The 12266-nt window shown below is 48.9% G+C and overlaps 1 protein-coding gene across 1 annotated transcript; it reads right to left on the bottom strand.

The window, feature by feature from the left end:
- Nucleotides 1-218: 218 nt before the first annotated feature.
- RHOU (ras homolog family member U) lies at nt 219-9524 on the bottom strand. The gene is made up of 3 exons (XM_057737417.1): nt 9012-9524; nt 7490-7548; nt 219-2519 (listed from the first exon to the last, which is right to left on the bottom strand). The coding sequence occupies exons 1-3, from the start codon at nt 9262-9264 to the stop codon at nt 2064-2066; spliced, it is 768 nt and encodes a 255-aa protein (XP_057593400.1). The 5' UTR covers nt 9265-9524; the 3' UTR covers nt 219-2063.
- Between the last annotated feature and the right edge of the window lie 2742 nt (nt 9525-12266).

The following is a 12266-nucleotide window of genomic DNA, read 5'->3' as shown; positions in this document are numbered from 1 at the left end:
AATTTCTTCTGAGTTTTGTGTTCGGTCTTAAAAATTAACTTGCATTTTACTCCATGACATTTGCTTTAATATGAAAATACTGTTTGAAATCACCTACCAGTCAAATAACCCTCCCTCAGCCCCTCCACACCACAGGGGCAGAGACCGACTGGGAAGCTCAAGGATACGTAAGCCAGGCACCAAGTTTCGAACGCATCTCATTAAGTCCACGCGGGGCATTTCCACAAATGAAGTAATTTTATTCACTCAGGTTGTAACTAAACGCTTCAGGAAACAATGATATCCATTTCAATATATTGAAAAATAAATAGTAAACAGTACATACTTCAGTTTTTAAACAAAGAAATTAGTTAATTTTATTTACTAATAGAAATAAAAGAAGCCCCTAACCTAAAGTACAGCCTAATCATTTACTTTTTCTATAAAGAAACACAAATTGGATTTTCTTAACATAAAAAGGACAAGACCCACAGAAAGATAAACTCCTCTACCTGCTGGTGCTGCAGAGATTTCCCCAGTTACTGACTGATTTTGGTAGATCTGCGTCACCACTGCAAGCCTGGTATCACAATTCCATGCGTTCAGCTATCTCTTGGCATCTCAGAAGCAGCCCGGTCCCAGAGTAAAACTGCTCTCTGATGTGGCACTTTTTTCCCTCCAGAACACAAAGCCCTAAAAACTGCCACCTGGAAGAACGCGGATATATCACAAATCTGTGGTTTTCTGACTGTTCCACGGTGAGGAAACAGCTGAACAAGGGCGCTGTGGTCCCTGCCACCACCGACCCCATGCACGGCGCCATCTCTACCACCAGCTCCCTGAAAGGCATGTGTGGATTTCACTGGCTGTTTTAATAGGTTTCAAGAGACATTCATTTTAAAATAGGTTCTAAGAGATGCTCGTGTTTTGTTTCAACATGGGCTGCAAAATGTGTGAAGATACACTTAGAATCACACCTCAGGTATCATCAAAAAGAGATCTGTTCCCAAAAGGGTTAAAAGAGGAAGCCGGGCTTCCCTCACAGCTGTTTCTGTGGCCACATTTTTCCCATTAACCATTTAAAAGTCTGAATCAGCAGCAAGAAAGGCCACGTATATATCCGTGTTTGTGCGCGTACACAAAGAAGTACCTTTGGGCTGACTTAAGAAAAAAAAAGGACATTTTGTGCCCCTCAAACATCTGCCTGCTACAGGCCTTGCAACAGTGTTCTCTCCCCTGCAGATGGGGCAAGGGAAGCCCAGAAGTTTGGAAACAGCCCCCATAGGTCTCCTGAGCGCTGTCATCACAGAGGTTCAGGCAGTTGGCTCACGTGCATGACAGCAAACACCACACTTTGATCTCAACAAGAATCACTCCCTAAAGAAAAGAGAGCTATGGGCCATCACTTGCGATGCTCCTCACGGCATCTTGGTTGTTGTTACGGTCTCAGGATGAAAAACCCCCAGCAACAACTTTTCCTTTTTGGTCTACTCAGCACCATAGTTAGTGGAATGCTTTTTGTTGGTTGTTTTAAATCTTAAGCAACCAGATATAAGAAAATAACCAAAGTGACTGTTTTGAGGTTTTACAGGCAGAGGTCTCTATTTTTTTTTCTTTCTCAAATTTTTGCTCCTTAAAAAAAGGGGAAAAAAGTATGAGGTTTCAGAGCTAAGAGTTACTCTGACCATAGCTAGCCCTCAACCAAGGGATGGCTAACCATGCCATTTCCTCTTTGTTCTTCTGTGCATTATCTCGTAGCAAAATTTCACTCTAGACACCCAGATCTGAGGTGCCTTTTTCATATTAGATATAAATTAATTCAAAGGTCTAGAGCTCTAAATTTCTAGAGTCATGAAAAATGCTTAACTTACTTCAAAAATCTCTTGCATAAGTATCTCATCCCTTGGCTCAAACAAAAGAGAAGGTCAAAGGCAAGAAAGGATACATACATTGGAACACCTCCTATAATGCATACACACGCGCATTCTCTATACAGGTTCTACACAATCAAAGGAGGTGTTTCAGCTAATATAGCCTTTAGTGTGGATGTTGTTGGAACACAGCCCCTCGGGGTCCCACCGGCATCAAACGAAACAGCAGTACTTCTTCCACCAGGACTTAGAAAGGGTCTTCATCTTGTCCGGAGTCCTGCTCTTGGACTTCTTTGGCTGCTGTTGAGAATCCGAGTACTGGATGCCGGCGACGATGGCCGCGTCGAAGACCTCTTTGAGGTTCTTCTGAGTCAAGGCTGAGCACTCAATGTAGGAGGCGGCTTTGATCTCCTCGGCACACAACCTGGCCGCCTCTTCGGGCACTGGCTTCTCTTTGCATTTGTCCAGCTCGATGAGGACTTTGACGTCTTCTCTGAGGTCCGACTGCGTCCCCACGAGGATGATGGGGGCTTTAGGACAGTGGCACCGAATCTCCGGCACCCATTTCTCGCTGACGTTCTGGAAGGAGGACGGGCCCACGACGCTGAAGCACAGGAGGAAGATGTCAGCATTGGTGTAGCACAGAGGCCGGAGCTTGTCAAACTCATCCTGCAAGAAAGCCAAGCACCCAAACGTTTTTCTTTAAATCAATTCTCATCAGCCACAAAGACCGTTTGAACATTTTTCTGAATAAGGTCTGGCAGGTAACAGAAAGCCCATGGAGTGGGGCTTCCCTGGTGGTCCAGTGGTTAGGACTCCGCGCTTTCACTACCGAGCGCAAGAGTTCAATCCCTGGTTGGGAAACTAGGATCCTGCAAGCTGCACAGCCAAAAAAAAAAAAAAAAAAAAAAACCAGAAAGCCCACAAGTGATGGAAGGAAGAGCCGCAGTCCTAGAAAGGCCCCTGTTGCCAAATGGGGCCACGCTCCCAGCCCTCCCCAAACCTGCCCAATGTGCTCAATGTTTTCCTCAATGCTCAGGACCTACTTGCAACTTACCATAGAAGAAGTCCTTAAATTAGATGGATTTTCAAAATAAAATTTACTTTCTCTAGCCTTCAGCCCAGAGTAAGTCAGACTAACTCCTTCAACTCTGGTACTTAGCTAGGATCTTAAAACGTACACGGTACCCATGCTGATCCTTGGGGCTCCACCCTGACCGTGGGGAACCCCAGTCAGTGAACCTAGCACTTCTGTAAGGACCCAGGCCTGCCCATCCTCATGGCAGCCGTGAGCCATGCCCGTTCCATCCCATCTGTGCAGTGCACACCCAGGGCACACTCAGGGCACACGTGGTGCTGACTCATGGGAATCAGACACAGGTCCGGAGTTGAGGACCTGGACTTGGCCACTCTCATTAGGGACCCAGAGAATGTGTGCCTCTCAATGTCACGTACAACACCAGTGAATACAGTCTCACACTCGCTGGATATACCTCTTTCTTCTCACTTTATGTTTTTCTCCCTCCTTCCTTTTCTCTTACTTTCCCTCCCCTTCTTTTCTCTCCATGAACCTCAGAGGCCTCTATGAATGATGCTTTGGGAAGATAAAGGACCAGAGAAAGGGAGTACCCACCCTACTTCTGAGACATAGAGAAATGAATGGAACAAGTGAGAGTTGATTATATAAACCAACCACCATGCTGCTGAGTGCCGTGCCGCACTCACTCACTAACAGAGATGCAGGCAGGCTCCAGGCACTGTGCGTCAGACACCAGACACCAGAGGATTTGGCTGGGGACAGACAGACGTGCCTCAGCCCCTGTAGGGATATCTGTCTCCAAATCAGTGTTTCTTTACATCAAACACCCTAGAATTCCCTGCAGCACCATATCTAGCTAAGTGAAAGTTTCCACTCACCTCTCTTCTAGGAAAATATTTACATCATCTCATTTCTATTTACAATGTCTATTTGTGGGTGCCAAGCATCTTCAGGTGAAAGGTGAGAAAGAGATTCCCAGCAGCAAGAAAAAGGTAAATGTCATCCAGGTTTCTGCTGCTCAGTTGGCACATATGATTATTTACGAACTATTATTTACGTGCACATTATGCTACATCTGTAGTCCTTCTCTAGGGAAGAGGGAAGCCTGAATCTCTTTGAGTTCACTTTCCTCATTTGAGGCTCTGTATTTCAGTTTGTGGGGCAATAACCAAGCAACAATATTAAAGTCGACCCGCTAAATCCTCAGGAAGGAATGTGGCATCTCAGTGTGTCACTGCCACTTCTCCAACTTCCATATGCAAAAGTTAAAAAGAAAAAAAAAAGACTTGGGTTTCTTAGTGCCAACTTTGTGCTGAAAGAAGAAACACAGAAACCCAACCAGGTGGCCCACAGCCCAGCCCCAAGGATCTTTTAATGAAACGTTCCCTCTGTTCTCGGAGGCCTGCAAGGAAGAAGCACAGGACGGAGGCTCTGCCCTCGCTGCTGGCAGGCATCATGCCTGGCTGGGCCCTGAACCTGGGGTTGCGTTACCAATAAAAAGAAAGGTGTGCACAGCCCCGGGCCTTGTGACAGGGTTTTGGCAATCCGGCTCCCAGACTTCTGGAGGTTCTGGCTGAGGGACTTGAGAAGCAAAGCAGAAATTAAATCCTGCTGACCAGAAACCTTAGCTATTTGCTGAAATAAATGCAGCCTGCGTACATGTGACAAGGCCAACTGGAACGGACCCTCAAGGAAACATGTTCTGAAGCCCAGATATTTGCCTGGGATTCAGGGCTGGGCCAGGCGAGGCTGACAGACTGCTGGACAGCAGCTCTGGTCAAACTGCAACTGGTTTTGTTTTGTTTTTAAGTATAAAGATTTTCCCAAGTGCCTCACAGTCATGCTGTTTCAGTCTGATCAACTTCCACTGGAGTGAAACTGATCGCAGTGAAATGTCCACCTGAGTCCAGAGTTAAAAACTCCTTTTAACATCTTATATGCTCACCAAGCCCCCAACAAGAAAGCCCCAAGGCACAAGAAGCAATTTCTAGTTATTTATCCAGCTCTCAGCTGCTATGTGAAACTTGCGCTTGGTCCCCAGGCGACCGGCTACCTGTGCTCACATTCTCCAGGAATTTGGAAAGGAGGTCGCTTGAGTCACTTTATCCCCAGGAAGCTACCATGACAACTGCCTGGGGTGGGCGGGGAGGGAATGCCAGGCTGAAGGAAATACAGCAGGTGTCAAATCAGGTCCCTTAAAAGGTAGTTTATCAGATCTGGAATAGGGAGGATAGGAAAGGACTACCACCTTGCCCAGTTTTGCTAATGGTCAAAACAAATACTAATTAATGCTTGGGGAGCAGGGCAAAATCTGACTTTATCTCACCAGCTGTGTATTTTTCATAAATAGTTTTTGAAGCTGATTTTCTACAAATCTGTAGACGGTGGCCTCATTCATTACACAATTAGGCATACATACTAACCACTACATCAGCTGAGAAACACAGTGAATCTCAACAAAAACACTGCTGGGAAATCAGACTGATAATTTCCAAATAAACCAAAACTTATCAATTTGCACCGAAACCTTCTCATTTCCCGAATTAGGAACTTTTTTCATGAAAATATTTCTAAAATGATTCTCCTAATTCCTTGACTTTGAAACAGACCCTATTAAGGAAAAAAAATCAAACTCTTCCTTGATAATTCAGGATCATTTCTACAAAGTGTTCCTGATAAAAGTCCTATTCCTCTTTCAAAACTGCTCAGAGGCTTTCCTCCCGGGTCTACCCATCCTGCCCCTCGAGCCAACTTTGTCTTCCTCCTCCTGTAACCTCACTGGTTTCTTTCACAAGTTCTGCTAACTGGTAGACTATAAGTCTGTTGAGGGGCAGGCCCATGACTTAAGTTTGCACCCCCAGGACCTAGCGCTCCATTCATCTACTGATCCTTCTACAAATCCTGAGTAAGCTCCACCATGGGCCAGGCACTGAGCAGGCACAAGTCAGCCCAGGAAGCTGTGTCTGCCAGCAGAACCAACACCTGACAGGCCTGCCAGTGGTGGGCGGCTGCCTGCACTGGGCTGCGTGCTCCTAAAGCGTCCAGATAAGCGCACCCGCTGGTGTCTTGAGTTTTTCTGCCTCTGTCGTATTCTCAGGCTGTTCGACTGCCACATTTTGCTTCAGCGGGGGGCCTCCGTTTATGGAGGCGCTATTTGACCCTCATTTTATTTTACTTTTGGCCACGCTGCGCAGCACGTAGGATCCCAGTTCCCAGACCAAGGATCAAACCCACACCCCCCAAGTTGGAAGCACGGAGTCTTAACCACTGGACCACCAGGGAAGACCCGACCCTCATTTTTAAAGATCAGAAAATCTGACCCGAGGTTGTAAAAACACTCTCACTTTATACAAAGCAATTAAGCTTTAATTATAAATAGCAGCAGGGCATCCAGAAAGGTTAAATATTAGAAGAGCCTGTGTTCTTTGATTTTTCTTTGCCACAGGCAAGAAAATACAGACTGTTTGGTTTTTTCCTGCTCCTCATAAAAGGGAAACTGAGGGGCCCCAGGGGAAGGGGAAGGACAGAGCAGAAGAGGCTGGGCTGTGACGCGTGCCACCACGGCCACCGCCGAACAAGCATTCAGCTGGGGATGGCGGCTGCCGAGTCTGTGTCACCTCAAGGTTTGAAAAACAAAGCCCGAGAGTGGGTGAGTGACTGAGAAGCCCTGGTTTGGAGAAGGCTCTTGAGGACACTGGAAAGCCAGCTTCTTCTTAAATGTACGTGGTCGTGTGACACCTCAGAAGTGAAGTGGGCCCTTTTACCTGCAGACCAAGTACCCCAGCACTTTCTGGAACTCTAGCAAGTACTAGAGAGACCACATGCTTAGTAACTGTCACTTTGGCAAGCTCAAGAGATGGCACCCTGGGCTCTCCCAGAGCACAGTGAGAATTCAGTGACATGCCCACCATGCAGAGGGACCAGGGCCCCCGGAGCTCTCTGGGGACTCCCCAAAGGGGACCTCATTCCAGGTCCTCTCCATCGCTCCCTGGCTGTCTCATGCAAGTGCCTGGCCCTCAAGACAAGAATAAATGTTCACAATTCGGAAGGATCAGGTCCCAGCTCATTCATTCCTCCAGCTCAGGACAGCCTGGGCCGCTACATATCTGCTTCAAGGGATGGGAGTGGCCCCAGCGAGTCCCACAGGCTTAGGAAGGGAAACATTTACTGACATGAACTCCATCTTTTTCTTCAGTTAAATGTCTTAAGTATTTGGCTTGCTGACCTTTAATAAAAGGATTATAGGCAATGGCCAACTTACTTTGAGAAATGAGTTCAAAGCATCATTGATAATTTTTAGTAAAAACCGGAAAGTAAATAAGATCAGAAACTCCCAGAAGATAAGAACCACTCTTGACCCTGTTCACCCTGTCCTGCCCACACAGAGCCACGCCAAACCCTGTTTTATTGGCATGGAGCTCTCTCCCCCACACTCCCACCCTCTGCAAGGGGCCACAGGCAGGGGTAGGGCTCTAGAATGGCCCAATAACGGGGGTGGGGGGGTGGGGGAGAGGGGCGGCGGTGGGCAGGGGGGGTAGTATTTGAAGGCCTTTAAAAGGCCCTTTCCTTGCCCAGCACTGAGCACCGACGTGATACTCACCTGTCCTGCAGTATCACAGAGCTGGAGTCTCACTGGCCGCCCATCCACGGAAACCACAGCTTAAAAATAAGACCAAAAGGACTGTCAGGGGGGTCTCTTTTAACCATTTCCAGAAGAATAATAGTTTTAGTTTGTATGACCATTCTCACTCCAAACACTTGAGCTCCTATTCTGGGTCCCCAACGAATTCAAGACTTGCCTTAAGACAAGGAGACCCCATGGAGGCATTTTTGTTTCCAAACTTGCAGCGGAGGGGCAATTTGTTCCATCCCCCGAGAAGATAGCAAGGCCCAGAGCTTTGATGACACCCCAGAAAGGCCTGCACTTTTCTCCCAGCCCCAGAAGATTTATTTTCCTGTCGCACTTGTTTCACAAAATCCCAGCAACAAGAGTTGGGGGTAAGTGGGAACCAACCTTGCAGTTCTAAGTCAGTGGAAAACCTCACAAATAATTCTGGTTTCCCTTGGGAAACGTTTGGTGACTTCGGGGTTTATCATAAAAGTGTGGCTTGTTTTGGAACATGTGCAAACACAGGCTGCCCACATTGTCCTGTTTATAAAAGAGGGCACTGCTTATCTCTCCATGTCGGCTCAAAGAGCGCATTAAATAAAAAGGAAAGAAAACCATGCCCACCTTTCCACTGGGAAGGGGTATCTGGGGAGGTGCCTGCATCAGGGGACTGCTCAGAGGTTTCTATTTAAATGATGCATTCAGTTTTGTCTCAATACAACTTTCTGAATTGTTTGCAAATGTTTATACTACTCAGTTGGGATGGGAAAAAAAAGGAAAAAACAAAATCGTTTAGGTGGGAAAGCTAACTAGCACAGCCCTGCTTTACCTAGGTGCCTTTCAGGTGGATGAAAGCAAGTCCTTGCCATCATGACTTTCCAAAAGAGCAAGAAGCTTTTTTTTTTAAAGAACAAGAGAAAGTGTTTCACACTAGCTTCTGTGGATTTTAACTTTTTCTTAAATTTCAAAAAGACTTGAAAAATCAAGAGTAAGGATTCCTTTATCTTGGTAGCTACCAAACCAAATGACATAGCACTGTACACGTAAGAGATTTCAGTAGCTTAAAGAGATACTGAAAAGATACTAAGAATCAGAAACAGAGCCAGTGGGGGCGGTGGAAGCAGGGCAGGGGAGGCGGTAGGGCTCAGAGCGAAGAAGTCGTGTGTATTGTCCAGGTTAAATCTAAACCTGAGCCTTCCTCAGTGCCTCTAGTGCCATTTTCAGTAAATCCACTCTCTTCCCTCGTCTCCGCGGCTCTTTAAAGCGGTGACGTCCGTGGCAGGGGAGCCGCGGACAGGAAAGGACAGACCCTCGGGCCACAGGTAATGGCACCTGCGTGTCACCTTCCGATGGAAACCTGGCAGCGGCGCCAGCAACGTCGACCTGACGCAACTTCTCTACCCAGGAAACTGACCAGGCCACCTGTGCGCGACCTGTTAGACCCCAACGTCTGCCCCCGAACTGAGAGGCGACCGCCGCTCCCCGCGCCCCCCGCGCCCCCGGCCCCGCTCACCCGAGAAGTTGTCGAAGGCGGTGGGGATGTACTCGGTGGGGTAGCCGTTGGTGGTGTAGCTCACCACCAGGCTGGTCTTGCCCACCGCGCCGTCGCCGACCAGCACGCACTTGACGCCGCGCCCCTCGGCGCCCCCCGCGCGCCCCCGGCCCCCCGGCGCCCCGGGCCCGCGCCCCCCGCGCTCCCGGCGGGGCGGCACGGGCGGCGCCTCGCAGCGGCCCGGGAACGCGGGGTCCCCCTGCTGCGGGGGCATCGGCCCGCGCCCGCCGCGGGGGGAGCCGTCCCTGACCCGAGGGCCGCGGCTCCGGGCGCGCGGTGCAGACAAAGGCGGCCGGGCGGCTCGGGCTGGGCTCGGGCTCGGGCTCGGGCGGCGCCGGCTCCGCTCCGCGGCGGACGACTGCTCGCCGAGCGGCGCGGGGCCCGGGGCCGTCTCCTCCCGCTTCCCGGCGGCCCGGCGCGCGGGGGGCGGGCGCGGGGAGGAGGCGGGGCGGCCTCGCGGTCCCCACGCTGGGCCCACAGCGCCCCCGCCTGCGCGCCGCGCCCTGCGCCAGAGCCGGAGCCGGAGCCGGAGCCGGGCGCGCGCGGGGCACCCCGATACCCGCCGGGGGAGCTCCGGACTCCCGATAGGGGCGGCGCCGAGCAGCCGGGCCGGCCGAGGGCGGCTCCCCCCCGGCGCCGACACTGACGCCACCGCCCGGCCGCCCGCGGTCCCGCCTCTTGCGCCCACGCGGCCGGCGGCTCGGCTCCTCCCGGCCCCGCGCCCCCGCGCCCTCTCCTCTCCGCGGCCCCCGGGCCGGCCACAGCGCTCCACCCGAAGGGGGAAGTCAAGGGGCTGGGGGCCCGTCCGCCGAAGGAGGCTGAATGAACAGGCAACTTTTAGTTTAAGGTCTAGCCGCTGCCCATCGTGCGATTTGTCTTCTTCCAAAGTAATGTATTCTATCATTTGGGAGCAAAAGAACGTCAGGTCCTTTGTTGATGCTCGTGTGACTCTCTTCGGCATGCCCTGAACCAGCAATGTCTTTACAGCCCCAATTCCTTCATTTTCTTAAATGTAATTTGGTCACATTAATATTATCTGGGGGAAAAAAAATCCATTTTTCTCCTTCCTCCTATGTTTAGTCAACAATCCATCCGGAAAGACAGGGAAGCTTTTCTGGGCCTATTCCCCGGGGAACACAAAGGCTCCTTGGAGTTTATACTGTGGTGTGAGAAGATACACATACTGTGAACACGAATAGTAATACTAAGAATAAAAGTTAACAATAGCTAATAAACATCGAGCCTTTCTTATGTGCCAGACACCGGTAAGCACTCTGCATGAGCTAATTCCTGTCATCATTATTTATACCCATTTTATGGGTATAGGATGAAAAAATCTGAGGCACAGAGATGTTAGATAAAATGCTGAGGTCTCATAAGCTAGGAAGTAGCAGTGCCAGTTTACATCTGGTCTGGCTCCAAAGTCCTGAAAGCAAAAATAAACCAGAATGATAAACTCAGCCTTGGAAGTGTGGCCATAGTTGGAGTGCAGAGGTGGAATTACCAAGAGGCTGGAGTCTTGAATCCACGGCCCCTCATTTGCAAAGAACCTCTCCAAGGCCCTGGGGACCCTAGCCAGTGTGAACACATGGTTATGTTTTTGTAAATTTTCCAGAATCATGTATTTTAACTGCCACCAATTAAGCCCACTATCTCTTTCAGCTCTAACTTCTCCTCATATTGAGTGGCTTTGATGTGGCAGTGGAGATTCTGAGGATCAAGCAAAGGAAAGTAACGTTGGGGAGATGTTTCCTTTGGGTTTAATGGCTACAGAGCCAGCACTAAGGTGAGGCATGGAAGGAGACAAGGGAGCACAGTTTAAGGGGCCAACCTGGCACTTGCCCGACCCAGAGAATGAGCCCTGACCCTGATGGGATGTATCTGTGTGGTTTTCAGTTGCCATGTGTAGTTACCTTATTTCTAGCCACCCAGGTGTAGGAATGGCGGCCCGTAATGTGCCTGCTATGTGGTGTCCTGGTGGTTTCCATTTGAACTTTCCCACTTTCCCCAGCACTAGAAAGATCCAGTAGCAAAGCAGTCACAGAGTTTGAGATGCAGCTTCTTGAAGCCAGAAGCTAGTTTGTGGCTATTCTTTACATCATAAAACACATTGTATTGATGGAGGGGGGTTGGCTCTCTCCCCTAGGCCTGGTCAAAATGGAATTTCTCTCCTGGCAGGAATATACTCTAAATGCAGCATATATGATTATAAATGCACCATTGAAGGAAATCACATGAAATAGAATCGATGTGAATTCCTGTGTTTGTGAGGACACAAGGCTGTCCTGGTACCGCAAACAGCAAGTTCACCTGTAAACAGCAAGTTCACCTGAGTGTGAAGTGCACTTCCTTTCTTCTCCAGAATACTTGTTACAAAATTACAAAATTGAAAAAATAGTCAAAGGGCATGCAGCTAAGGGGATGTGGGGAGATGACAGTCAAGGGACACTGAGGTTTCAGTTATGTGAGATAAATACATTCTGGAAATCTAATGCACACCCGCCTGACTAGAGTTAACATATTGTATGCTTGCATCTGCTAAGCATGGATCTTGAGTGTTCTCAAAACACACACACGCGTGCGTGCACGTGAATATTTCACAATATATACGTATATCAAAGCATCAAGTTGTACACCTTAAATATGTACAATTTTTCATTGTCAACTAGATCACAGTAAAGTTGGAGGGAGTGTATGCAGCCAAACAATGTGGGGAAAATAGTATGATCAAGATGTGTCAGGTGGTTTATTAAATGTTTTCTTGTGGATTTTTTGAAGTTAATGGTGTTTGTCGGCCTTTTAAATTGTATAGCTTATAGTGATGCGTGCCTTATTTTAAATCAATATTTTTGTACCTAATTTTCTGTCGTTAAATATATATCCTTTCTCTTAAAGAAGGCTCCAAATGTGATCAGCTTCAGGCCCTACAATGTGGGTCTCCCCCTACCTCTGGCCATATGGTAGTTTTTGTGTCCTGTGGGCCCGGGCTTGGCTTGGCTCCCTTTTTTTACGTCAAATATTGTCCCATTCCACTCGTTTTGGCCCATCTTTCTAGATCCAATTCAGTCATCCCCCTTCAGGCTTATATAAAACCCTCAGAACTAACTGCCCACTACCAGAAGATTCTTCTGAAGCCCGTGGTATCAAGTCCAGAGGTGGGGAGACAGCCTGGAACTCAGTGCTGACCGAGGCCAGGGCTGCAGGAGGCCCCTCCAC

This window comes from Hippopotamus amphibius, chromosome 5, assembly GCF_030028045.1.
Source record: "Hippopotamus amphibius kiboko isolate mHipAmp2 chromosome 5, mHipAmp2.hap2, whole genome shotgun sequence".
NCBI lineage: Eukaryota > Metazoa > Chordata > Mammalia > Artiodactyla > Hippopotamidae > Hippopotamus > Hippopotamus amphibius.
The sequence above is the reverse complement of the archived record's forward strand: the minus strand, read 5'-3'. Positions and strand labels throughout refer to the sequence as shown.

Coding starts and splice junctions, on each gene's coding strand:
- RHOU (XM_057737417.1), bottom strand. CDS start 9,264: ATGCCCCCGCAGCAGGGGGACCCCGCGTTCCCGGGCCGCTGCGAGGCG. Junction 7,549..9,011: donor CGCCTTCGACAACTTCTCGG/GTGAGCGGGGCC, acceptor CTTATTTTTAAG/CTGTGGTTTCCGTGGATGGG. Junction 2,520..7,489: donor TCTGTGATACTGCAGGACAG/GTGAGTATCACG, acceptor GCTTTCTTGCAG/GATGAGTTTGACAAGCTCCG.